A 27,923-nucleotide genomic window follows, 5' to 3' on the forward strand; every position below is an offset into this window, starting at 1 on the left:
ATCCATGCACACCAGACTCGCTGAGATCTCCTGCTGGTCTTCTCTTCTTATTTCCTGTACAGTCCTCCCACCATCCCACCCCTTTTTGATCAAATAAATGCACTCTGCAGCATGTGATGAAAGAGTGTTTTTATGACTACTTGGTGCATAATTTGAAAAGTGCTCATTTGAGTTCACTGGCAGTTAATTTATGATTTAAAGTGCATTCTCCACTCAAAACCCTTTTTTAAAAAAAAATGTCTTTTATTTACCAACAGAGGGATTGGGGCCATACTCAGAGTGCTGATTGCTTACTCTGGCTCTGTACTCAGGGATCATTCCTGGCTGTGCTCAGGGACCATATGTGGTGCTGGGATCAAACACGGGATGGCCACGTGCAAGGCAGATGCCCACTCTAATATTTCTCTGGCCACAAAATCCTCAAAAACAAACAAACAAACAAAAAACACCATAGTTTGGAATTCTGCAGACTGTTTCCATTGTTGAAACTATTTTCTATGACAATTTATGCAGACAAAAGTAACTGGTAATTTATCCCCAAATAATGTAGGCATAGTTCATTATAAACTTGAAGTTTGCTTTCATTTCATTTCATTTCATTTCATCATCCTGTTATTCGTCGATTGCCTCGAGCAGGCCCCAGTAACGTCTCTTTCATCCTTGCCCTGAGATTATATTCAAGGCTATTTAGGAGAATGAGACCCATCATTATTTTTAAAGCATTGAAGTTTGCTTTAAAAATAGAATATTTTCTTACGTGCCACATAAAAATTCTTGAGAATACAAAACAAGTCAATACCTAAAGTTCACAAAGATAGAAACATACAGGTATGTGCATGTTAATAAATGTTTCTATTCTTTCTGTCTATAGCACCCTTCTTAGTTGATGAAGCTATAATTACATTTTCTGTGACTGTCTGTTATCTGAAGGTGTGGACAGACTAGTTGAAGTGTTTGTTTGTTTGATCCAGTACTTATGGTTATTCCAGCCTTTTAAGCCATCATCTTGGCCCCTTAGGTTAATTAAGTTTCTTTGGAATTTTTTTCCTTCCCCTTTTGGAAATTTTTTGAAAAATCATTTTAGACATCTTTCTATTTAGAAAAATCTTTCCTGATTTCCATGATCTCTTCTGAAACAATTCAGGTTCTCGTACAATTTTCTTTTGCCAAAGCGTCAGCTTCAGTACCTTCAAACAGTCTTAGACATTGGTAGCTTCAGTGGAAAAATTCATTGTTTTTGATTGTCAGGGCTAAGTAAGAAGCATCTGCCTTTTCTGCTGTGTTAAATCTCTTTAAGCATTCTGATAGGACTTGTGTTGTTTGTTGGCCAATAAACACATGAGGATTAAAGCCAGACAGAAAAGCCAAGAAAGAAGAGTTGAGTCTTCCCACTGTTCTCTGTTTAATAGTAGCCCCAAGAAAAAGCAACACACACAATTAGTTGGTGTATGAGTACATCAGTCAACTGGCTGGATTTGGATTTGACTCAGTCCCCTGCCAGCTATGTCAGTCACCTTGGGCAAGTTCCTTAACCTCTCTCAACTCTGGTCTGGGAGAGAAGAATACAAATTGCTGTCAGATTTTCTTTACAAGAACTAAGTGAGATAAAAAGAAAAAATTCATTCTTAATAGCTTTCTAGGCATTTAGTAAGATATTTTAACTTTAAAAAAAAATTTTTTTTTTGGTGGGTCGCACCTGATTGTGCTCAGAGATCACTTTTGGTAGGGCTTCGGGACCGTATTTTGTGCTGGGAATTGACCGCAGGTCACTGAGTGCAAAGCAAAATGCCGTATCAACTGTACCCATATCTCTCTGACCCTTCTAATTAATTTTTTGTTTCCATAATAATTTTGTTTTGAATTTCAAAATTTAAAAAAAAATATTTTATTGAATCACCATGAGATTCAGTTACAAAGTTGTTCATGATTGGGTTTCAGTCATATAATGGTCCAACACCCGTTCTATCACTAGTGTACATTTTCCACAACCAATCTATAATAATGATAATAATAGTAATAAAATCTGTAATAGCATTGTCCTCCCGTTGTTCATTAATTTGCTTGAGCAGGCCCAGTAATGACTCCATTGTGAGACTTGTTGTTACCATGTTTGGCATATCAAATATGTCACAGGGAGCTTGCCAGGCTTTGCCGTGCGGGCGAGATACTCTCAGTAGCTTGCCGGGTTCTCCGAGAGGGGCGGAGGAATCTAACCTGGGTCGGCCTGTAATAATGATTATTATTTCACTTGCTTATTATTTCCCACCTCAAAATTTCAGCCACGTGCCTCATCTGACTGAACTGTAGATTTTCTCTGTGGAGAGAGGAGGGAGGTTAGGGATCAGACCCTGTTGTTGCTCAGGGTCTATTACTGGCTCTGTGCTCAAGGGTGACCCTGTAAGTGCTTAAGGGACCATATAGGGCATCATATCAGTTCGAAATAGGTCAGCAGCCACATGCTAGGCAAATGACATAATCCCTATAATATCTCTCCAGCCCCGTGAACATTTTTAAAAAGTTAAATTGTTGAATTTAATGCGATTTATATTTATAAACACACACACAACCACAATGAATGAATAAAGAGAATTCCAACCACCAGAGCCAATCAAATACAAAAGTCACTTTCCATTATAAAATAGCATGTAGCCAGGAGACAAGAGAAAAAATTGCATTATGGGGGCAACAGACACCAAACACTGGGCTAAATGTCAAAAGACCAGGGGACCTATTTAATAAAATTATGTTTTAGACCAAGACATTTTAGCTTTCTGATTTCAGCTTTCTCCTTGGGAGAAGTTCCAGGAGTATAAATAAAGAAACTGTTTGTTTTGTAACACATATAAATAGATGAGTGGGACTATGGCTGGAGTTGGTATTGCTTTTTATCTACTTCTAAGAACAGATCCAGGCTATTGTAGAGAGCATCAGGAAAAGTGTCTTTCCATAATGCTGTATTTGGTTACAGAAACATTGGGATATTGAATAATGTGCTATGAAATAGGCTCTGGTGAAAATGAGTTGACAGAGACTAGTTGTCCGGACTCCATTCAGGGGAAACACCCTGGGCCCCAGCAGTTGTTTTGTGGGTGATTTCCAGTGCTCCTGGCTGGCCTCTTGTTCAGGACGCAGCTTCCACGCCAAGAGACTAAGATCAAGAATACTTTCAGAGACCTCACTAAATGACACTTCCCCCAGAAATAAGAGAGATACTGGCCCCAAGAGGTGTCAGACAAAAGGTTCTGAAATACCCACAGGGCTCTTAGTGATGCTGAGCAAGCGACCTCACCCCTAGGCACTTACATTTTTTCACTCTGGAAAGTGAGCAAAGTTGGACATTAAAGTCTTCCTTGGCTTCACACTCTGCTATTTATTGTAGGAATAAAACACTTTGAAAGTTTTCTGATTTCTTCCCCAAATTTAAAAGCACCTGTACCCCTTAGTATCCCAGTCTGTTTTGACTCTCAGAAAGTATCCTTAGTGTCCCACCCTCACATCTTCCCTCCATTCCTCTTCCTGCGGTCAGTTTAGGTCATTTTCAGGGAATAGCGGTTCAATTTAGATCCCATATTACTATTTAGGAAAATGTGGATTTACCTATAATAATAGAATTTTCAGGAAATATCTACAATTTCCCCCTCAGATTTGCAGCTCTTTTATTTGGTGTTTGAAATATCCAACCTTTGAGTCTGGAGTGATAGCACAGCAGGTAAGGCATTTGCCTTGCACACGGCCGACCCAGGTTCAATTCCCAGCATCCCATATGGTCCCCTGAGCACTGGCAGTTGTGATTCCTGAGTGCATGAGCCAGGAATAACCCTTGTGCATCGCCGGGTGTGAACCAAAAAGCCAAAAAAAAAGAAATATCCAACCTTCAATTTCTCAAATCTCCCATCTATGGTTTATAGCTGGAAGAGAGTGCGAGGTGGGACACTCCCTGCAGTGCCCAGGAGCTTTTTCAGCTCTGTGCTCAAGAATGACCCCTGGTGGTGTTCTGGGAACCATATACCATGCTAGGAATTAAACTGGGGACCACAGCATCCAAGGCAAGTGGATTAACCCCAGTATTTTCTCTCTGCTCCTCATTTGAATTTTGATTCATGTCTTCTGGATTATGTTATGAATTATGAACGTTATGGATAATGTTTCCATTATCCCTCCCTCCCTTCCCACCCTATCCCACCCCTGCCTCTGTGGCAGGCACCTTCCTTCTTACTCTCTACTTTTGAGCGTTATGGTTTGCAATACAGATACTGAGAGGCCATCATGTTTGGTCCTTTGTTTAATTTCAGCACACCTCCCATCCTGAGCAATCCCTCCAACCATCCTTGACTTAGTGGTTCTCTTCTTCATCCTAACCTAACTGACTTCTCCCCCAGCACATGAGGCAGGCTTCCTATCACGGAGCAATCCTCCTACCCCTTGTCCCTCCTGCCCTTGGTTGTTAGTCTCACACTGTGTTCTTTTATATTCCATAGTATTAATATTTGACCATACTGTAAGCCTTAAAACCCTGAAGTGACATGACTAATTTTGGGCAGGTTTCTGTACACAAAAGCTATTCAATAAATACTGAATTTCATACCACTAAACTCTAGTTTTAATACAATTGCAGTCCATGGCTCATCTACCTTCTTATGTTTTGTTCTAATGTAAAGTGATATTGTGACTGAACCAGTCTAGGAGCTGTTTGCACTGGAGAAGCCATATTCAGAATGCAGCCCCACACTCTAGATCCTACCATTCTGAACATGGTTTGGAGAAGCAGCATTAACGAATTAACAAAATTTCCCAGGATGCATCTTTGAGAGTTTTGTTTGGGAATGGGCCACATCAGGTGGTGCTCAGGTGTTACTCCTGGTTTTGTGCTCAGGAATTACTCTTGGAGGTTCGTGGGGGAGCATATGGGATGTCAGGAATTGAACCTGGGTCTGCCACATGCAAGGCAAACACCCTACCCACTGTACTATCTCTCTGGCCCCTCCACAGTGTACCCTGAAGTTTAAGAAACACCTAAAAGATATCAAGGATAATAGTCCTTTATACCCTAGAGTACAAACCTGAAGAGTTGTTTCTGGCTTTAGATGCACAGGTGTATTTACCACTTCCTTTTTAAGTGACTAATTAGTGTTGTGGGCGGAGCAATATCACAGTGGGTAGGGCATTTGCCTTGCATGCTGCCGACCTGGGTTTGATTCCTCCGTCCCTCTTGGAGAGCCTGGCAAGCTACCGAGAGTATCCCGCCCACACAGCAGACCCTGGTGAACTCTCCCCGTGATGTATTCGAGATGCCAAAAACAGTAACAACAAGTCTCACAATGGAGACATTACTGGTGCCCGCTCGAGAAAATCGATGAACAATGGGAGGACAGTGCTACAGTGCTATAATTAATGTTGTACTGAGTGTTTTGTGCTTGTCTATTTATAGTACTATGTTGATCTCTGTTCTTAAAGGTGGAAAGTTGGGGCTTTTTCATTTTCAGTTTTGGTTTTTGCCTTCTCTGGTGTGGGAAGCCTTCTTAAAATGTGTAGAGAACCCAGAACAGTGTACATTCCCCCCCACACACAAACCAAGAGCTTAATTATAAATTGGTATGTATTGTTTGAAAAGTGGAATGTTTGAAAACTCATGGAGCCTTGCCAGGAAATGTTTTCTCAAAAAATGTTCCACCAAATCTATAGTATTCACTGGGTATATGACCCTTTCTAGATTTGTGCTTTTGTAATTTACTTTGGATGGTTTTGGGGTCACTCTTGCCACTGTTCAGAGAACAATGGAGTGCTGGTAATAAAACCTGGGCCTCCTGCATCCAAAGCATGTGTTCTAGCCATCTCTCAGGGTCTGGATTGATGGGGTTTTGTTTATTTGCCACAACTTGAGATGATCAGGGACCACTCCTGGCACTGTGCTCAGGTTTTTGGGTACAGAATAGTAGTGCTTTAACTCCTCTACTGTCTCTCCTGCCCCTGCATTTTTAAAGTTTTGCTTTTGGGCCTGACTCTATACTCAGGAATCACTCCTGGCAGTGCAGGAGGATCATAAGGGGTGCGAGGGATTGAACTTGGGTCAGTTGCATGCAAGGGAAGCACCCTACCCACTGTATTATCACTAGACCCTCTGGTTTGTAATTTTTTGAAGGTGAGAATTCTTCATATTGCCTTGTACATAATAGCTGCTTAGTATATGTGGATTATTAAGTAAACTATAGCATACAACCACTGAGGCTGAGGGTTCTGAGCCACAACAATAGTTCTCTATCTTTGGCTTCAATGGATCAGGGATCAAACCAAGATAAGCCAAAGCAGCTCACATGCAAAGCAAGCACCATACTTTCTGTACTATCACTCTGGACCTGGTTTTTGTTTGGGGGCGCAAGCCAACTTTTTATGCTCTTAGTACTAAATGTTCTTTTTTACTTTTTTGTTGTACACTCAGTGGTTCTTGGGGTTTAGTACTGGTTCTGCAATTATGGATCACTCCTGGCAGGCTAGGGACCATTTGGGGTACCTGGGATGAACCCAGATCAGTGGTGTGCAAGGCCAGTGTCCTACCCAAAGTACTGCACGCAGACCCCTAATACTAAATGTTCTATGAATGTAGCAAAGTGGCTGTTTCCTGGAGATCTCTGCGATGATTTAAAAAGCTCTTTATTTTGGCCTTCCAAACTGTGCTTGAGATCATTCTCAGGCTCTGCTTGCCAGGCAGTGCCCTCCAGCCCTTAAAGCTAGTTCTAAGAAAGAGCAGGGATGCGGGGGTGGGGGTGTGGGGGGGAAGCTATAAAGGAAAGTCTTTTCTTTTGGATGCTATCTATACCAAGTGGAATCAAATTTTAACACTTCGATAGCACAGCGGGTAGGGTGTTTGCCTTGCATGCTGCCGACCTGGGTTTGATTCCTCCGTCCCTCTCGGAGAGCCCGGCAAGCTACCGAGAGTATCTCGCCCGCACTGCAAAGCCTGGCAAGCTACCCGTGATGTATTCAATATGCCAAACACAGTAACAACAAGTCTCACAATTTGTTGTGAGGCGTTACTGGTGCCCGCTCAAGCAAATCGATGAACAACGGGAGGACAATGGTCTTCTGGATCTAATATGAATGTCATAACACATTCCCAAATACCCTCCTCATTTCAAACTTGTCCCAGGATTCCTGTTTCCTCCAGAAAGTGCTGGAAAGTAGATATCATTGTACAGCATACCTTTATAAACCAATCTGGGAACATCTTCAAGTGAAAAATAATGGCCTGGAGCTATTAAAATCACATGCATTAGTAGAGTTTACTGTGTGAAAATATCTTTCAGACTTTTCTTTTTTATCTTACTCCCTAGACTTTGAGACAAAAGATGTTATCCATCTAATACCCACAGGTAATTACAATTTTATCATGTCTTCTTAGTCTCAAGAACAGTCATGAATAAAGCAAAAGTCACGTGAAGTTTCCTTCTTGACATGACAGAAAGATTCTTATTGGCACCAAATTTCTCTGTTGCTAAGAACTGCAGGTATTTGTTTGGGTGTTGGAGCTATGCTTTCTCTCTTAGAGGACAGCGATTGTCAAAGGTAAAGTCAGTAAGAGAAAACCAAAAACTTTTGGTTACTGGTTGAATCCCCTTAAGCTTAGAATCTATTGCGGCTTGTAAATAGGAATCTTCCGTTTCCACATCACCTGCCTTTCTCACTTGAGATTCACAACCGGGGAAAAATGGTGGCTTGTTGCAGGAAGGTGGCAAGGCGGTGAGGGTACTGCTTCTCTCGTGCCTCTGACTTTTGCTGCCTTTCCTCTTTTCTAGTGCAGAGAGCAGCTACAGGAGTGAAAGATAGGTTCTCTGACAAAATGGGGCCTCAGATGTGATTTTTACCTGTGTTCTGTTTCCCAGACTCTTCCCTCACACTTCTCTTTTGTATGTTTGTTTTTGTTTTGTTTTGTTTGAGGGGCGGGGGGGGGGCACGCCAGCAGTGCTCAGGACTTACTCCTGGTTTTGTGCCAGGGGTAACTCCTTGCAGGGCTTAGGGGATCATATCGGGTGTCAGGGATCAAACCCAGGTTGGTCAGGTGCAAGACAAGTGTCCAGCCTCACAATTCCTTTCTCTTTATTTCTTTCTTTCTTTCTTTCTTTCTTTCTTTCTTTCTTTCTTTCTTTCTTTCTTTCTCTCTCTCTCTCTCTTTCTGTTTTTCTTTTTTTCTTTCTCTCTCTCTCTCTTTCTTTCTTTCCATTTTTCTTATTAACCTCTACCTCACTAGCTTCTCTAGCCACCTCTTACTCTAAGTGGCCTGCATGACTCCATTCTGAGATTCACTCTAGTCTGTGGCTTTAAAGATGACCATTCCAGGGGCCCAAGAAGTGACTGAAGAATCGAACTAATGCACATGCTTTGCATGTGGCATAACTGAGTTTGATCGCCAGCAATGCACATGATCTCCAGAGCACACCAGGATTGACCCCTGATTCACATGTTGGAAGTAGTCCTCCAAGACAAGTCCCCATTTCTTGATATGGGGAAAAAAACGAAAATAATAAAAAAAAATAATAAAAGTCAAGGGGGTCAGTCAGAAAGGAGTCCCAGTGCAAGAAGATCCCAGAGTTTTCAGCCCGAAGACCAGTGCACCTGGGAATTTCATTGGCTTGGTGTCTTTTTCGAGATTAGTCATGAAGCAGTGAAGCTCAGCCATTTATAAGGGGATAGGCTTGGGGTACGTGGGAAACTGAGAACAACTGTTTGTGGAATTGGTGCTGGAACATTAAATGTCCAAAACTACTGTATTATGAACAAGTTTGTAAGCCACAGTGTTTAAAAAAAGTTAGGGGAAGAAAAAAGAAAATAAAGAAGAGAGGGACGGAAGGAGAGAGGGAAAGAGGAAGAAAGGGAGAACTCCAAATGGGTCTCTTCAACTCTGTCATCCTGCTGTACTCAGCAACTCCTACCAAAACTCTCTTCCTGATTTTCCATCTGTATGTCTAAAGATGTCTCAGGATGAACTTGTGCAATGCAAAACTTGAGCCTGCTCCTAATCATACTCCATCACAGTAAGTAGGAGTAGCATTGACCTAGTTGAACAGGGGATCATATATGATTGTTCCACTTTCTTCCTCCTTTGGCCAGTTCCAATCCTGCCTTTGTTCTGCCACCACACAGTTCTTCTCACCCAAGACCTCTGCTACCAGCTCTGTGCAAGCCCCATCATTTCTCTCCAGACTATTGCAAAATTTCAAAACTGCTCCTAGTTGGAATTTATACTCTAACAAGCTGTGTTCCATGGAGCAGTTAGCCCAATCTCATTAAAATAAAAATCCTGGAGCTGGAGAGATAGCATAGAGGAGCTGGGTTTAATCCCCAGGACTGCATGCCCTAGACCCAACAGTACCAGACCCCTCAGGACTCCTAGGGTGACCTGGGGGTGGAGGCAGTTCTGCAGGGCTTGAGCAGTGAAACATCCTGGGACTGAACCCTGAGCCACTGAGCCACCTGGCCTGGCTAGCCAGGCAATGGCGGTAGCCTCAGGGCACCTGAGCAATGTTTAAGATGCCCTCTCCTGCCCCACCAATTAAAAAATCAGATTATACCACCATTTCTATGGACTTCATAGCAATTTTTCTAAGTCTATATATATATGCTTATATATAAATTATATATGTATATGTAATAATTATTAGGATTGGTTTGGGGGCCACACTAAGTGCTCATAGTAAATTCCTGGCTCTGGCTCAGGGATTAACCCTAACAGTGCTTGGAGAACCATATGCAGTGCCTGAGTCAGGTGCTTGCAAGGCAAATGCCCTATTCACTATATTATCTCTCTGGTGCCTCTGAACCTTTACCTAGAAGTTCTTGGTCATGGCCTGTATGATCTCACTTACTTCTCCCACGTTGTCCTCCCTTCTCCTCCTTCCTCCCAAGGCCTCCTTTCCATGTGTGAACTGAATTCCTGCCTCTCTTAGGCCTATATCCAGTTATTCCTTTCTCCATGTTCCACTCCATATCTACAAAGGCATCTCTACATCAATAAGTCCACAGACAGGACGCATCTTTGTAGAGAAGACTCTTCTTATCACCTTACCGGAAAGAATTTATGAAACACACAGACTTTCTCATCCTCATGTTTTCTTTCTTTATAGAAATTTTCACAATTACAATGAGTTGCTTGCTTCTTTACTTATTCATCATCTCTTTTCACACAATAGAATGCCAACTCTCAGGTCTGAAACTATTTTGATGTTTTTTGCTCTTTTTCTGAAACCCAGAAATGAAACTTCTAGAATTCATCAGCATCCCTAAACCAAAATACTTCTCTCCCACATTTTGTCCTGCTATCTCCTATACCTGCCTGAGCCCTTAAAACTCTGAGTCTTTGCTAGATGAAAAGGAATGATTTGCCTTTATCAACTAAATTCTTCTGTGAAATGATTTTAAGCCAGTTAAGAACAAAATATTTTCAGGAAATGCAGAGAGGTACTAAAAAGAGGAGCCTATAGCAAAGCTGGGTGTGGCCCACAAACCAAACGAAAAAAAAATCAATATGTAGTAGTTGAAGTAAGAGCAACATTGATATTGACTATTGTATTTTAAAAATTAATGAATGATAAGGGAATTAAACTTCCCCCCCCTTTTTTGGGGGTCACACCCGGCAATGCACAGGGGTCACTCCTGGCTCATGCACTCAGTAATTACTCCTGTTGGTGCTCAGGGAACCATATGGAATGCTGGGAATCGAACCCTAGTTGGCTGCGTGCAAGGCAAACACCCTACCTGCTGTGATATTGCTCCAGCCTCCAAAGGAATTAAACTTCTTAAAGTAAAAATAAATAAATAAATAAGTAAATAAATAAATAGAGGAGCCTAGAAGGAAACAAATAAATCTCAAGATCTCAAGTTTGCTCAGGTTTGATATCAAGCAATACCTTTGTTACTACAGCAGCCACTTTGACTGATTAAAATAGAGCTTCTCCAGACTGAACTATTGGTCATTCTAGGCTTTACCATTTGACTTGGCAAAATTGTGCTGCCCTCTCTAACCAACCCTCCAGTTGGGGGATACAGTACACATGCCTTCCTGCACCCAGCAGCAACTCACATTTGCAATCAGGGATGCTTCAAAGCCTACGGGACTCCAAGAAGTCAACAGGAAGTACTTTTTAAAATATTTTTTTTTATTAAGGCTCTGTGATTTACAAAGTTATTCATAGTTGAGTTTCAGGCATACAATGTTCCAATACCAATCTCACCATTAATGTCAACTTCCCTTTACCAGTATCCCCAGGTTCCCTTATAACCCCCACCCGGCTCCTTGAGAGGCCTTTTTAAGATTGGTTGTTGTGGCTTGGGTCTCATGCTTTGGGCGTCCTTGGCTCTGTGGTTTAATTACTTACACACACCTCACCTTTACACCACCCATATGTCTGAGATCTCTGACCTGTTACCCTGTTATTTTTCCCAACCACCTCTTATATTTCTGCTCGATTTCTTTTTCTTTCATGTAGGAAGGACTTTTTTTTTCCCCACCAAGTAGAAAGACAATTTTAATGCAATAAAAGATTATTTCTGAAAGTACCCAAGCCATTACAGAGAATTTCTGCCTTACAACAGTTTGGTTTAAAGATATTGTCATGGTGATAATTGTTTCCTTTAAATTATCAAATGTTGGGGGAGTTGGAGAGATAGTATAGTGTGTAAGGTGCTTGCCTTGCACGCAGCTAACCCTGGTTCAATCCTGGGCATCCCGTAAGGTTCCCTGAGCCCCATCAAGAGTAATTCCTGAATGTAGAGATAATAGTAAGCCCTGAGCATACAGAGTATGGCCTCAAAACAAATAACCAAAATCAAATATATATATTGGGAGGAGGACGTTGACCACACCCAGTGGTACTTAGGACTTACTCCTGGCTTGGTGTTCAGAGGTCACTCCTGATGATGTTAATGCTCAGGCGACTGTATATAGTGCTTGGGATTGAACCTAAATCAGTTGTGTGCAAGTGCCTTAACCCCTTTGCTATCTCTTTTGCTATCTCAAAATGACTACTTTCTTTTCACCTCCCTAATCTCAAATCTTGATTTTCTTTTATTTTAACACAAAGTTTCTTTGAGCAAATGGATGTCAGAGACTTCAATATTTATCAGATTGAAAATGCTGACTAATCCTAGACTAGAAGGGTAATCAGAGACCATAAAAACATTTCAGAAACCCCTTTGCTTTTGTCATGTTCAGCCGGGTATTTCCCTATGATTGCAAGCATTATTTCCCCCCTCCTTCACTCACCAGTGTTTTTCATTTTGTTCCCCCAGCTTGTGTGTGTGGTCTTTCTGTAGCAGCTTTGGTGGTGCTGTGACAGTATTAATATGACAGAGAGTTGGGCAGACAGAAGTTAGACAAGGTATATCATTGTAATTCAGACTTTTGCTTCCCACTTAGCAATCGATGAGGCCCGTGGTGACTCACAGGTCCTGATCCCAATTTCCCTTCATCTAGCACTCAGGTTGGGGTTTGTGGACAGATGGGCACTTTCTGCCCTCAAGAGCTTATGACTTTACAAAGTCAAAATTATAGACATGAGAAGAGTTCTTTTTCAGAGTGTCTTTTGAGGAAAATGATGCGCACAGGACTTGGGATAAGGAGATTCTATGCCAAATTGGCAGTATTCTTTAGTCTAACTCTGAGACCACTGGTGATGGTGAACTAAGGTAAAAGCAGATAATCGAATTAGGCCAAAGGTGTGGTGGGCCTATTCCCTGAAATACACTCTTCAGTGACCTCAAATCCTCCTTTCTCCCTCCCTAAAACTCCCTCCCTGCGATTGTGGCATTAGATGACTGGAAATATTGTAAAGTAAACATCTGGGTACATTGATAGTAAACATAGAAGAGAAATGCTTTGCAAAACCAGCCACAAGTCAGGAAATGTTAATCTTATCAAGTCCTGGAGACCGTAATTCCATAGGCCATTTAGATGGCGTTATGTTACGGTGAACACACGTGTTTATTTCCATTCACTATACTCATCCTGTTTTGGAAAAACTACCATGACTGATTTTTTTAAAGGCTTGATAATTTGAGGGTGGATTATTATGTTTTACTTTAAAAAAAGTAGAGTGAAAGAAATTCACTGTCAGTCCAGCTCCATTGGTGTCTGAGTAGCAAGAGAAATACACACAGATTTATATGTTTTCCCTTACTTTGCCTATATGTGAAGTTTCTATGGCCACAGGATAAGTACCTATTAATCAGCTGTTCTTGATTATGGTCTATGTATTCCTAGCATTCAATTCTCTCATCAATGTCTCCTTAAAGTTTTTGCTTTAAAATATATAACACGAGGGGCCAGAATGATATTGCAGCAGGAGAAAGCTAGCTTGGCATGCAGCTACCTAGGTTTGACCCTCGAATCTCATATTTCCCCCTGAATACCCTCAGGAGTATTTTCTGAGCACAGTGCTAGAAGATTCCTGAGCACAGTGCTAGAAGAAAATCCTTAACATTTCTGGGTGTGGCCCCCAAACCAATAACATAAAATAAAATGCATACCCAAGGCCTTACATTGACCTTTTCAAACACATAGGTAGTACCTGGACATTTTCATCTGCATTGGGATCTCTTCCCCAGAGATTTTCATGCACATCAAGTCTGAGAACCACTGAGCTAGATGATATGAGGTTTGTTGGTTAGATGGACAGGTAGTAAGAGACTGTGTGTGTGTGTGTGTGTGTGTGTGTGTGTGTGTGTGTGACACTTCACCTTCAACACAATTAAGGCTCATCTGGAGGTGCCTGTTTTTCTTCACCTGCTGGAAAATTAGTGTAGCTTGATATTTAATATGAAGCGAATGTGCTGTTCTTGTGTGGTTTTAACTTGGGGTCCAGTGATTAAAAGGAGGATTTTATTCTAAAGGAGGATAGTTGTGTGAGCTGAGTTTGTGTTCCAGCACCAGTTTCACAGCCTGATTTCTATTTGATATAATTATTTGGTACTATTTGGTACTAAAAGAACCAGACTGGCAACTCTGACGGGTCCAGCTGGTGTTTTAAATTCATTTTCCTTCCCATTTCTATTAACATCAGTGGGATTCTAAAGTTCATGAAAAGGGAAAAATGCTGGCTTCTTGACTCCCAAGGCCAGTGCTTGTACATCATCTCCACGCTTTTAGAAATGGAGAGGAGGAGAATAAATGGTTTACACATCATGCAGTCCTGAACTCTATTCTGCAAAAGCAGAATAGAGACTGACACATAGGAAGCTATGATCATTTTCTTCAAGTGAAGAACCCATTTTTAGCATACAGCAGGATTAACTGAACCTTTCTCTCTGGGATTTGGTGTAAATACACACGCTGCAATCATGTACAGGCCTGAGAGGGACAGTAGAATGTGGAAGTGGGTTTGGAAACCAAAATATTATGTCAGCAGTTTTCTCTTTCATTTATTCTCTCTTATCAAAACCAATTTTTTTAAAACTCAGGGCCCTGTTCATGAAAACATAGATAATTTTATTTGGAAGCCCCCAGAGTTTCATGTTTGGGGTTAAAAAAAATTCCTTTCATCCCCTCCAGGCAAAAGTCTTGGAGGGCTCGTTCTCCTCTCAGAACCCATTGAATAAATCACTGCTGCTGAACTTCTTTGCTCAGAGAAAGGAAAGGTCAGTTATTAAATACACACAGAGCCCTACAGCTGGATGCCTGTGAAAAGAAATGAAACCACAAATACAATTCCCTAGTTTAAGCCTTCCTTTTTACTTTTAATACCTTCAAAACCTCTTCAAATTCATTCTTACTTTTGTAGTTGGAAAGTTTTTTTGTTTCCATCAGAAAATGTTTCACAGTAAAAAGAACCAGTAGAGTGTATTGTTAACACTATTATCTAAAGGAGTAAGTAAGAGCTCTACCAAGAAGCCTTATTGTGTCATGCCATTGCAAAGCATTTGGGGGTGAATCTTCAACAAGAAGGCACCCCAATGTCTTGAATTCGTAAGATGCAAAAGAACATCTTTTCATGCTGGCTGCTTTGTCAGATAGACATTGGTAGCAAATGACGGCCAGATACTAGCTGGCACATATGACATGGGGAGGGAAGGATCCTCAAAGGTATCAGGGTGGGTGCCCGATTAAGGCTTTTAGCTTTGGGTTATACCAGCTGAAGAGATTTCAGGCTGAGTTAAGCAATACTATCTTAGCACCCTAAGTTTCTGGTGTTTTGATAGGCATCACACGTCTCTGCCTCTTCTGTTGTCTTCTTTTGGAAGATCTTCTGATCAAAATCAAGACTCTGTAAGGTTCTCAGTCCCCATTGGTATGAAAATATAGGTATGTATATATAGATGTATATATATACACATATATACATATATATATACACCAAATATACACACATGTAAATGGATATATATATCTTTGTGTATGTCTATATGTATGTAGCTATACCTATACATATGTATATGTTTATAATATATATATGCATATGTGTGTATGTGTGTGTGAAAGGGGGGGCACAGGCCATAGCTACAGCACAAGCCCAAAAAGCAATTTCTGCAAATTCTAAGTGAGGATGGAAAAAAGTCATTATCGTGTTGCTTCACATTAACAACAAAAATTTGTGGGATGGGGGTCTTAGAAGAGGCAGGCAGGAAATCAGGAGGTAACACAGGCAGGCACCTTTGGCATGTGGGTGTTGTAGACATGGTCCATAGATATATACAGAGTAACAACAATGTCAGCAGGAGACCCAACCTACAACAACCAAACTAAAAAATGTGCCTGTCAAGGACACTGGTGGAGGGAAGTTGACACCAGTGGTAGCTTTGGCTCTAGAACATTGTATGCCTGAAATTGTAAACTATGTATAACTTTGTAAATTATGGTGTTTTAAGGCAAAGTAGAATAAAAAATAAATTAAGCAACATTTTTAAAACTTTTTTTACATACCATGATTTATTAGACTCTTAAGAGTAATGTTTCAGGCATATACGATTCGAGAATCACAGCCAGAACCAGATTCTGTCCCCACCATCGATGTCTCAAGGTCCCCTCCCCTCTCTTAGTCTCATTTCTATAGGTAGACTCTGGGGGTCTACTATTACTAACTCTTTATTGTTGTTGTTATTGTTGCTGTCATTATTATTTTGGGGCTATACCTGATAGTGTTGAAAGGTTACCCTGGGCTCTGCACTCAGGAATCACTCCTGGCAGGCTCAGGGGATCATATAGGATGCCAGGGATCAAACCCAGGTTGACTATATGCAAAGCAAGCGCTCCAACTACTGTATTACCACTTCAGCCCCAGTCATTGGTTCTTTTTCATTCCCTTACAATGTTTCTTACACTCCATGTATGAGTGAGGTCATTTGGTATTTGTCCTCTCCCTTTGACTCACTTGCTTTCCATGATATCTCCACCCATTAAGCAGCAAACTACAGGATTTCATCTTTTCTCCTGACTGAGTAGTAGTCTATAGAGGACACAGTTTTCTCTTCTGTTCCTCTGTTCAGTCACATTTCCTGAGGGCTGACCATGGGTGTGCAGGCCTCTGCCCTGAAGAAGCTAATGAATGATGCCTGAGAAAGACAGGGATGGAAATAGATACTCTCTATACCCAAATTATTTCTGGGCCAGAATGCCTTAGGTGTCCAGACACCTGGGCACTCTTATTTTCAGCCTAGCAGTTCAGCAAGGCATTTATGGAAAGGGTAATGCTGAGCTGAGACATACATTTTATTCATACATTCCCTCGTTTGATTATTCAGCAAGTATCCACTGGGCCTTTCAGCTACTGGGACAGGTCTGGGTGATTTAGTGACATCCACACATTGAAGGCAGAGTAGAAATGAAAAAGACGAAAATTTAGTAGACAGACTGGATACTGATGTTTCAGGGTTGATCACATACCCTCCCGTTATCTTCTTCTCAGGCTAACTGAGAAGCAGACCACTGCAGAAGAGTTCAGAAAGATTGGAGCACAGGAAAGGCTAACAGGCTGTGTAAGGAGCCCTGGTGTGAGGCTGGGGAGGGCGGGTGCTATGGCAGCAAGTCACAGGACAGAATCTTCAAGGGTAGGCCATTCTGGGTTTCTCTCTGAATGTGCTGCCTGCTGCTATTAGCAGACCCAGCCATAGGAGCCAGCTCATATTGCTTGCATGCGCGCGCGCACACACACACACGCACGCACACACACACACACACACACACACCACTGCATGCAGGCTGCACTGGTTCACCCTTGCCTCTGTCCACTCTGAAAACACGGGACACCCAAGTTGAAGGGGAAATGGCCTGACAGACACCACGTGGGTGAGCAGTGGTCTGTGACCAGAAGGTTTGCTGGAAGCAATTTGCAAAGGAGGCCCTAAAACACCACCTGGATGGTTATTGTAAATTAAAAAAGGAAGAGATGCCACTTTTTTTTCTGAATAATTTTTAATACTAGGTTTCTGGTTGGGTACATGTGATAGTCATTATAGCTTATTTAACTCTGAAATTATCTGACCTCTCAAACTCCATGGGGGCTGGAGGAATCACGGGTTAAATTTTAAACACAATGTCTGAAAGGAGATGGGCTGCTCTTCCTGAAAGAGGATAAATTTGAAATAAAAAGGAAAAAGAAGAAGAACTGCATAGGGGTCATTCCGGATTCTCCTATTTGCTGAGCTTTCCACGTTGCTGAACTCAGAACTTCATCCTGCCACACAAAAGCTTATTTAACTCGGCTGATATGCCCCTCTGTCATGCAACCCAAGTTATGCCTTTTTGAAGGGGTCTTTTGGAGTGAATCCAAAAGCATTCTGAACTCTAAACTCAAGTCTCAGCAGTTTCCACTTCTTTGGAGCCGCACATTTCATCAGAAGCCCGGAGTATGTGAGTGAGTTACAGCGAACAGCTGCGCGGTACCCACCACCCTTTCCCCAAGGATGACACGCTCTGAAAGGAGGGTGTTGTAAGCATTCCTGAGCAAACCAGCTAATCTGGGGCCTAGCCTGTTGGCTGGGGGCTACTTCTAAGAAGGCTCCCTCTGGAATTACAGCATCTCACAACTCCTATCTGCAAAGCCTCCCCCCCCCCACCTTCTTTAGAGGAACAGCCTTATGGCAGAAGGGGTGAGGAGAGGGCCAACTGGGTGAAAAAGGAAGCTCTTGAGTCTGAAGAGTGTTTCCTGTGGGGAACAGGATATTCTCTCTCATTAGTTGCTCACAGGAAGGAAAATGGGAAAACAGGATTGTTTCAAGTGGAGAGTAACCCAGGGGCCAGAGAAAATACCTGACTTGGAAATGGAGGTGGGTGGAGAGAGGGGGTCCTTAGGTGGGGGCCCAGCAAGTGCAAATGTAAACACTCAGGCCCCTTTGAACTCTAAAACAGATTTCAACTCAAGCCAGCTTAATGAAGTGTCAGCATGTCCTAGCACATTACTGGCATCACCTTCAAACTCAGGGTCCTGGGATTTGGGCTGGTGCTTGCAGCAGGAACCCCCTGGCTAGGTCACACGGCACACTCACCTCCCGGGAAATAGCCCCTTACCCCTTTCTCCACTCCCAAAAGGTCTGTGTCTGGTTTAGTCAAGTTGGCACTATGACACTGTCCAAAGAAGGTTCCAGAAACTCACCTTTACATTATCCTTGCAATCTTTACTCAAGGTACAAGATTCCTTTCCTGGGAGGAAAAATAAAACGACAGCCCCTCCGCTCAATTGGGTTCCTATAAGAAAAAGATCCTGGAACAAGTGTATTTCCATTTGAGTTCTGCAAGATGTCAATTTGGAACCTAAATGGGTTCAATTTGCCAAAAATTGGGGGTGACAGGTGTCGGCTGCATCTACTGATGCCCAGGTGCTAAGGCTCGCTTCTGCCCCGGGATCAGGGATCCTGAGCAGTGCTCAGGGGACCATATGGGGTTTCAGGGATCAAATCGGGGTCAATCTCTCTGTCTGTCTCTGTCTCTGTCTCTCTCTCTCTCTCCCTCTCTTTCTCTGGGTCCCAGGAGATGTTTTGCCATTGCAGATCTGTTTTGAGATACCTCGCATACACCCTCGAGAAAGCATCCCTTCTGAAAACCAAGAGGAGCTCGAGGGTTTGTTGTGGGGAATGGAAAGGCAAAGACCTTTGCCTTCTCTGAGCCCACAGGTTAAAAACAAAAGGGGGGGCAAGGTGGGGGTGAGAAGTAGAAAGTCATTTAGAGAAAATCTTTGTCAACCTGCCTGGAAGTCCAACGGCTTGTAGGAGCTCTTGAAGACTCTGTTTTATTTATTCCCTACATCAGGAGAAAAATCAATAGGTGCTCAGCGAGGGAGACGTAAGTGAGTTATACAGGCCACTGACATGGTGGACCAAACTTTATAACAACCACATTTGCCGCTGTCAGGCCACCGCTTCAGTGGCGCCAGCTGTAATTATGGCTGATCACCTCTAATTCAGAGCTGCCTGCCTTGATAAAGGTGTCAGTGGGGCAACTCTGGCATCACCAGCAATTGAGGATGTCATGAGGGGGAGGGGGACTAGAGAGTACTCTTCCCCGGGGTCAGCGAGACCAGACTGGGGGAGGCCACCCGCACTCTCCCTTCTCTCCAGTGGAGTGCCGGCGCTGTTTCCTGAAGTTGTCACTTAAAGTCCAAGGGCCTTGGATGAACAGTCCTGTCCTCTAGCAGCTGAGATCCTTAAAACATACGAGAGATGCATCTGTAGACAGAGTTTAGACACTGGCCTCTTCTCAGGCAAGGTGACAGCTAAAGTGACAACTGCTGCTGCTATCATCTGCTCAAGTAAATCCCTGGTGGCCAGGGAAGGTCAGAAAAAAAACTATAATTATTTTTGAAAAAAAAAATGCCATCTATGCCTTTCTTCTGCTTTTGTGGTATTTTTAAAAAATGGAGTGAACTTCCCGTTTTATTTATTTATTTATTTTAAAAGAAGCACTCTTCTCTGTCTGTCTGTCTGTCCATTTGCCTTGGAGGGTGAGGGGGAATTCCGAAAGGAGAATGAGAAGGAGTTAAAGTCAGGGCAGAGAGGTGTGAAGTGAGAGGTAGAATTCAGCAATTAAAGGGGTTTCACTGTCATTTGTGAAGGGTAGGGTTTGGACCCCCCCCCACCACCACCACCAACAACAACCACCACCACCAGCCTCAGGCTTTTTTTGCTCAGTCTGTAATTAAAAAAGAGACACACATACTGTTTGTTCTCCCTGAATACCTTGAAACTCAGACAGGCCCCACCCGCCCTAGCCCAGGAGCAGGGGGAAGGGATCACATCTCTTGTCTTTCAGTGTGTGTGTGTGGGGGGGGGGGTGTTGAGGGGGGAAGCAGGTTTTTTAATTCCCTCTAGTTTCCAACACACAAGCTACCCCGCCTGGCCCCTTTACCTCTAAGTGCTTCCAAGGGACCCAGCGGAGAAAGGACCCATTTCCCAGACCTCACTCACTCACTGCTCTGGATGCTGCTTTGAACCGGTCGAGCCTTTGGCCCTGGCTATCTGGGAGGTCAGGAGCCAGCCATCTCCCGAGGGCTAGTTGGCACTCAGCAGTAGAAATCCCCAACAGCTCAGGAAAGAAAAGACGCCCTGGGTGACTGGACCTGCCACAGGGTTCTGAACCAAAGCCCAGCTGGGAACAGACCTGCTGCGACAGCCCCTCCTTCTCCCCTGCCCCTCCCCACTATGCCTTCACCTGTCCACAGGACCGTCCTTTCGCCAAACACACAGGCTTATTCCTTTCCTTTCTTTATGATGATGATGATGATGATGATGATGATGATGATGATGATGAATGTTTTTTTAAGGGCATACTTTTTTAAAACGCAGCTCCTGGACCCACGTCCACGGCTCTGGGCCCCGGTCCGTGCTCCAGGCGGCCACCGGGCCATCCGCAGGCGGCACTGTTTCCCTTGCTGTTTATCCGTTTCTAAGGGCAATTGCACCACGAAGGCTCCCCGAGTCTGGAACTCAGCCTGGGGCTGTTTTGGTTACATTGAAGTTTTTGCTTCAGTTCTGCCAGATTTAAATGGTGACTTCACCAGCACTGAGCTCAAAAGGATAAGGGGGAGGAGGGCGAGCCCTGGAGAAAGAGTGAGCGCGAGTGAGCGAGCCTGAGGGAGAGAGCCAGAGCTGGGCGCAAGAGAAGGGCCAGCGAATTACATCATCGCTTGGCCTGGAATCAAATGGGAAGGATATGACTCACTCGGGCTAGTTAAGCTTTGGCTCAAATTCTACACACACTCATTCCAGAGCGCTCATGTTCTGCACCTCAGGAGGGAATTCAGCCTCAGTGATGTCCATGAGGTTTGTTTTTAATTTTATTTTCTTTTTCTGATTTTATCCTTTTTTTTTTTTTTTGCCCTTACAATCTCTTCTTCTGGAGTCTCCATCCTCCTCCTCTTTTTCCTCCTCCTCCTCTTCCTCCTCCTCCTCCTCCTCCTCCTCCTCTTCATTCTCTTCGCTTGTCTCTCCCGGCTTTGTTTGTCTTCTTCCTTTTCCCAGTCCCTCCACTCCTCTCCAGGTTCCGAGGAGGAGGCATTTGTTTTTCACTTTGCTAAGAGTTTTTGTTCCAGTACAGCGACCTGAGTGAGTTGAACTAAGGCTGGGCTGGGCAAAAAAAAAAAAAAAAGAAAGAAAGAAAGAAAGAAAAAGAAAAAAAGGAAAGAAAGTAAAGAAGAAGGGAGGGGTGGGTGGGAGGGGAGCAGAGCCCACCAAAGCGACAGGAGCCAAAAGGCCATGCATAAAAAATCCAAGCGAGAAAGAGCAAACTCAGGCGAAGTTTCTTTGCTGCGGTGTCGCTCCTAATCGGAGGAGACAGGGAGAGAGTTAAAATGCAGGAACCAATCGCTTGAATGGTGATGTAATGCAAGAACCGCAGGGTAGTTAAGTAATGTGAGAGCGAGGGGGTCAGGGTTGCAAAGCATTTACCTGCTCTCAAGGGGTTTTCAGTTTATTATCAATTGCAGTGACTCTAACTGACTTCAGACTGCAATCTCTAATTATTCACAGACACCCCCCTTTTTTATCTTTTATTATTAAAAGTAAAACTATATTATGGTATTTTTTAAAAAAAAACATGATATTATCACAGCTGTGGATTATTTTCCGTTCGGATCTCCGCCTTTCTCGCTCTCCTTTTTTTCTTCAACCGGTTCAAAATGGTTATCATTTCATAGGAGGGCAAAAGTGATGGTAGGGTGAGGGGGTGGCTATTCGCGTGTAACTGGTGACTTGTAAGTGCCTGGAAAAGTATTTTGTGTGTCATGCTGAGTTTGAGGCATTGTACGTCTGCCTGCCCTGCTCTGTACTGAACTGTAGGGTTTTGAATTTGTTCCTGTGTGATGACCCCCTCACACTGACTTCCACCTGGTAGTTCGGCTCGTGGTATTGAGGAGCGTGCATTTGCTGGAGAATTTTAACTTTCTGCTGCTTCCTGTGACAACTTCCTCCAGGGCTCCCGTCGAGATGTCTGTATCTTGGAGCTTGTTTTAAGATGCTACGCTGTGGTGCTGGGAGGGAGGATGAACATTTCTGCATTGATTTGTCTAGAGATAGTAGTTTTTATTTGTGAGTATGGAATGAGCATGAACTCAGTAGGGAAAGCAGCCGGTGAGGGTTTTTTTAATGCTGTCTGGAACTTGGGTACTCAGAGAGGGAGACTTACATTTTAGAAATGATTACCATGTCGCATGAACTACAACTAGCGCTGCGATGTTTTCTGATACCAGGTAGCATTACCAGAGAGTTTCATGGGACCGGCTTGCCATTCCTCACTCCTCACAAGCTCTGGGCCTCCTTTCGTCCTCACCTTCTTACAGGGGTTTGTAAGAAGAGGCATGGGGCACATACCAGAAGGGTGTTTACGTTTATTTTAAGCACATTGGGAATATAGTAAATTGGAAGTCTTTTCTCTTTGGGACTTGGTGTAGAGATGGAAAAGCAGAGAAAGTCAGGAGGTAACTTGGAGGAGGGGAAGAGAAACTGCCTGGCGCAGTGGAGGTCAAAAGGCCTGAATGCTAATCCTGATGACCTTGAGCTTGTCCCATCTGGGTTGCATTTTGAAATGCAGGAGCCTGCATGGTGGGCTGTAAGACCCCCACCCTCGCCCCTCTCCTTTTGTGGAACCAATCTGAGATGATCTCTCAAGACCCTTCCTGTAGGGAAGCTCTGTGTCAGTGTTCTCTGAGTTTTGCTGAAAGGTGTTTTCCTTGCGGTTCAAAGAAAAGTCCATTTGCATTCGAGATGAATTAGTGCCTCTGTGTGTGTGTGTGTGTATGTGTGTGTGTGTGTGTGTGTGTCTGTCTGTCTGTCTGTCTGTCTTACTCCACTTTGAAGATTATTTTTTGTTTTTCCTTTCTGGGAGCGATGATTCTTCATGGGGTGTGATTCTTAATTTTGAAGCCCCACCTGTGGTAATTCTCTGTGTAAGTGTGTTGTGAAGTAGCAGCACAGAAAGGGAGAATTTACCCAGTGGGACACTTCCTCAAAAATGCCACCCATCCTTCAGATGTACACACATCATGCTGAAGCCACAAACAAAAACCAAGAAACATATTCTCCTGCGGTGCAGAAATTTATTTGTGATGAGTCTATCCTCTTCCTTGTCCAGAATGCTTGATACTGTTTCTACAATTTTAACAGCAACTCAAGTTTATACAGGAGAATGGAGGCTACTCTTAAAAACCTTCCAAGAACTTGAAAGGCCAAACTCTATGTGCTTGTTAGAAAGATAATTTTCCCAAACAATATCCTTATTCTTGAGCCAAATTCCACTGTACGAGGCTTATTGTAAAGTATGTATTTATGGACCCAGCTTAATTGTGCCTAGGGAAAGACCACAACTATGCCTGTCTGGGGGGGAAATTACCGAGAGCTGAAGTGAAACCAGTGGTGAAGTTTATTAGTCATTGTGCAAAGTTTGATAAGTGCCAAGTATGTGCTTGGGACTCTTCAGGAATAAAGAAGGCATGCATTCTTTTTTTAGTGCATTGAAATTTAGGTTCACTTGGGCCAGAGTTGTTCATCTGTTCATCTAAGATCAGAAATGTCCAGCTGGGGACTGAGAGAGAGAGAGAAAGAGAGAGAGAGAAGGGAAAAGAGAGAGAGAGCCTCCTCCATCAGACTTCTACCACCTCACTTCAGCCACACTGTCACCCAGAAGAGTTATATCATTGTGTCCACAATCTGGCAATTGTTTTGTTTTGATTATTGTTGGTTTTTTTTAATGGAAGCTTCTGTTGAGCTAATTGCAGACTTATATGCATTTGTTAGAAATCACCCAGTGCAGATTCTTTGTACCCAGGGCAACATCTTAGAAACTACGGGCAACCTGGAACTGATGTTGGGTACAATATCTTCCTTTGATCCAGTCCTTACTAGTTAGTTCTTCTAGCTCTCATTTGTGCATGTGTTATTTTTCATCAGCATAAATAAAGAGGGATCTTCTCTCGGACTTACCCTAACTGACAGATTCCTCATAATCATAAAGACTTAATAAAAGAAGGGGCTGTACTAGTAAAGACAGAATTTTGGTGATATGGTCCATATTTTGCATTCCCTGAGGTCATGAGCAGACTTTCAGCTTTGCCTTCCCTTGGTTGGGCTCTCTGTGGCTAGATTTAGCACATTAGCAGGTGAAGTGGGAGGGGAAGCTTTGATAGATTTGTAACAAATCCATCCCCTCTGTGTGCCAGTTCCAAGCAGAGTAATGCCAGCTGTTCTTGCCTGTGTTTCACCCTGCTCTCCCTCTTGCCCTCCCCGCTTTGCCCTGGTGGACACAGCAAAGACACAAAGAAAGGGGATAACTGCAAGGGGGCATCTATCGATCAGAGTGGAAGTTTAAGGTCTTCAGGAAAGAGCCTTTGAGGTCGTAAGGTCTGAGGTCAGATATCATGATAACCTCTGTGCCATTGTTTCTATATGCTTGGCAAAGTAAAAATAATTGTAGCAGCCATGTGGAGTTGGAAGAGGTGGAGATAACTTGGCAAGTCCTTGGCATACGACAAGCCCACAGCTCAGTAGCTATAATCTTTAGGATGGCCATGTCAGCCTCTCAGTCTGCTGCTCGTGACCCACTCCTAGACCTTCTTCCTTCTCCAGCATCTTTTCTCTTATGCCTTACTTTTTACTCAGGAAATCAAGCAGGTCTGAGATCAAATCACACACTAAAAATAGAGAAGTAAAAGTGCCATTGTGATGGAAGGGAAGGGAGGACTAATGCCAATTTTCCAATGACCTGAAGTGAGGGGAGACAGGAGCCAGAAGGACCCTTGTGTCCACACTCATGCTCTCCCGTGGCTTTGTGAAGGGGACAGAAAAGTGCAATGGAGATGAGTGACTGCCGTGGTGAAAACCAGATTCTACTTTGGCTTAGTTAAGTTTCAATTTGTAGTAGCCTAAGTATGTAATACAAACCTTGACTTTTAACTGGCCACCTCCCTCTCACATATCTTTCTTGTTGGTAAAAATTGGTGTTTAAGAAATTGAGAGAAGGGGCTTTTCTTTCCTTTTTTCTTGTTTTTCTTTTCTTTCATTTTTTGGCTTTTTGGGTGACACCCAGTGATGCTCAGGGGTCACTTCTGGCTCTGCACTCAGGAATTACTCCTGGCGGTGCTTGAGGGACCATATGGTATGCTGGGGATTGAACCCAGGTTGGCCGTGTGCAAGGAAAACACCCTCTCTGCTGTATTATCTCTCCGGCCCTGAGAAGGGGCTTTTCTGGAGTGGAAGGCTCGTGGAAAGGTGTTTGATGCAGTTGGTGGGATTACAGAATGGAGATTCAGAGCATATATACATGGTTCTGCTGTAGAGTTTTTGTACTCCTGCTGGAAATTCAACCTAGTTTGTCTCAAGCTGCCTTAAGATAAAAATATTGAGGGTCCTGAAGGTCAGAGAGATAGTACAATGGATAAGGCACTTGCCTTGCACATGGTCAACCGGATTTCAATCCCCGGCACCATATGCGGTCTCCTGAGCCCCACCAGAAGTCATCCCTGAGTACTGAGCCAGGAATAAGCCCTTAACATCATGGGGCGTGGCCCCCAAAATGAAAAATAAAACCAACAGCAGCAAACAAAATGTTGCCTTGCTGACAGGAGGAAGTGGAAGTACAATGATGAAGGCACATTTGTAGCACACACCCAGCAGCCAAGTCCCAGCTCCAGAAGATCCCCTGATCATAGATAGGTATGGCCCGGAGGCCCCAGGTACTGCCAGGATGGCTCCAGTGTCATGGCACCAAAGGGCCTGAGGTTCATCGCATCCTTGAGTTGAACCAACAGCTAGTGACTGAGAATTGCTGGTGGGGCTTTGGGGCCTTCTGGGCATCACTTGGGAGGCCTTTTCCTCTCCCACCAAAAAATGTGGTCAGCATTGGCCACGGTGGGGGCAGGAGTGCCAGCTAGGCAGAAGTTCATCTGGATATGAGAAAGAACTCTGTCTTGCACCTCACAGTCAGGAGGGTCGCCTATCCAGGCTGAAGTTTAAAAACTAATAATAACTTTAAAAAAATAAGTAGAGTGAACATTAGCTTTTCCTTCCTGCTTCCTTGTTGTTTGGTCTTCATGCACCGTTGACTGGCTAAAGGGGCTCCTTTTGCACTGGATTGCAGAAAGATATGCATGCAAGTTGTGGGAGTGCAGAGATGTGGGAAGCAGCCAAGAGCAGGAAAGGAAATGGGTGGCATAGATAAATGTGGGCCAGGCCTGTACAGATTCCATGGTTCAATTTGAAAGTGTGATTTTTAAACAGACTTTGCTAGTCTGATGAAAATGTATGCCGTAAGGCTTGGCACTTCCTATGTATGTATTTCATGAGTTTCAGTTGCAACAACAGCGGTTCCTTGACGACTCACACCCTTGAAAATTGAAATTGGCTTGACTTAGCACTCCAAAGTCCACTGTGTAGTACACAGACACTTTTGAGCGAGTCTATACATATTTTCTTCCTGTACCTACACTGACAGGGAGCTTATTTAATGATTGATGAAGCAATGCTGCACCCAAGAAGAATTAATCGATAGTTTGCCATCATGATGGAGAGTGTGACAGTTAGCTTATACAATAGCCAAGATCCATCAAGCTATAAGCAAAGTCTTCTTTTCCTTCATAGGATACCCAATGTGCAATTCTGTTTTAAAATATTTTGCTTTGCCATCTGAATGACTAAAATAGACTGGGTGTATTTAAAAAATAAATAAAGGACTCGAAAATAAAAACAGCTCTAAATGAATGCCAGGGTATCTATTTGTGTATATCACTCACTCCTCGGAGCAGGACATGGTAAACAGGGCCAAGCAGTTGTGGTGTGTAAGCTAGAGTGCCTAATGCGAATTACTGTGTTTTAGGAGCTTTTGAAATTGTTTTCTGTAAAATCCAAGATTTTAAAGAACTGAAGGTACGTTGGCTTAGATACGCATGCTGCTCTGGCAGAGAAGCCAGCTGGCCTTGGCGCCTCACATGCCTGGCTCTGCCATTCCGACCACAATGGGGTGCCATCACTGCTAAAGAAAGGCTTGCCAAATATGGTCCTTTGCAAAGATGGAGACTGTTCTTCGAAATCAGTAAGATCTAATGTGTTTGTGCACTATGAATTGTTTTGGAATCATACAGATGTTCATTCAGAGGTTGGAGAAACAATGGATTAAGGCTCTTGTCTTGCCTGTGGCCAATCTCAGCTCAATCCCTAGCAACACAGACCAATGGGCACCAATGGGAGTGATTCTTGAGCACAGAGCTGAGAGTAACCCCATAGTACTACTGGTTGTGGCCCCATATGCGAATTCTTCCACCTCCTCCCCCCAAAAAAAATGTTATAGATCTGTGTTCAGATCTGTGTTCAAACTTGAGCTTTGCTGCTTGCCAACTGTGTGGTTTGGGAAAGATTTGTGAAACTACTGAGGCTTCGTTACTTCATTCATAAAATAGGATTCAGGAAATGACTATAATATACCTAGCATAGAAACTGTTCAGTAAATGTTAATTCTTTAATCATAG

The 27,923-nt window shown here is 43.2% G+C and overlaps 1 protein-coding gene across 2 annotated transcripts in view; it reads left to right on the top strand.

The window, feature by feature from the left end:
• Window positions 1-27,923, top strand: part of CREB5 (cAMP responsive element binding protein 5) — a 474,076-nt gene that overhangs the window by 311,544 nt on the left and 134,609 nt on the right. The window contains exon 1 of one of the 2 annotated variants that reach the window (XM_056117947.1): window positions 21,189-21,234. The exons of the other annotated variant lie outside the window; for it this stretch is intronic. Within the exon in view, the coding sequence (XP_055973922.1) occupies window positions 21,224-21,234 (11 nt within the window). The 5' untranslated portion in view covers window positions 21,189-21,223. Of the gene's footprint in view, window positions 1-21,188; window positions 21,235-27,923 lie in introns of those variants that run through there. 2 annotated transcript variants of the gene reach the window in all.

The sequence above is a fragment of the Sorex fumeus genome, unplaced genomic scaffold (assembly GCF_029834395.1).
Source record: "Sorex fumeus unplaced genomic scaffold, SorFum_2.1 ptg000037l, whole genome shotgun sequence".
In the NCBI taxonomy this organism is placed as follows: domain Eukaryota; kingdom Metazoa; phylum Chordata; class Mammalia; order Eulipotyphla; family Soricidae; genus Sorex; species Sorex fumeus.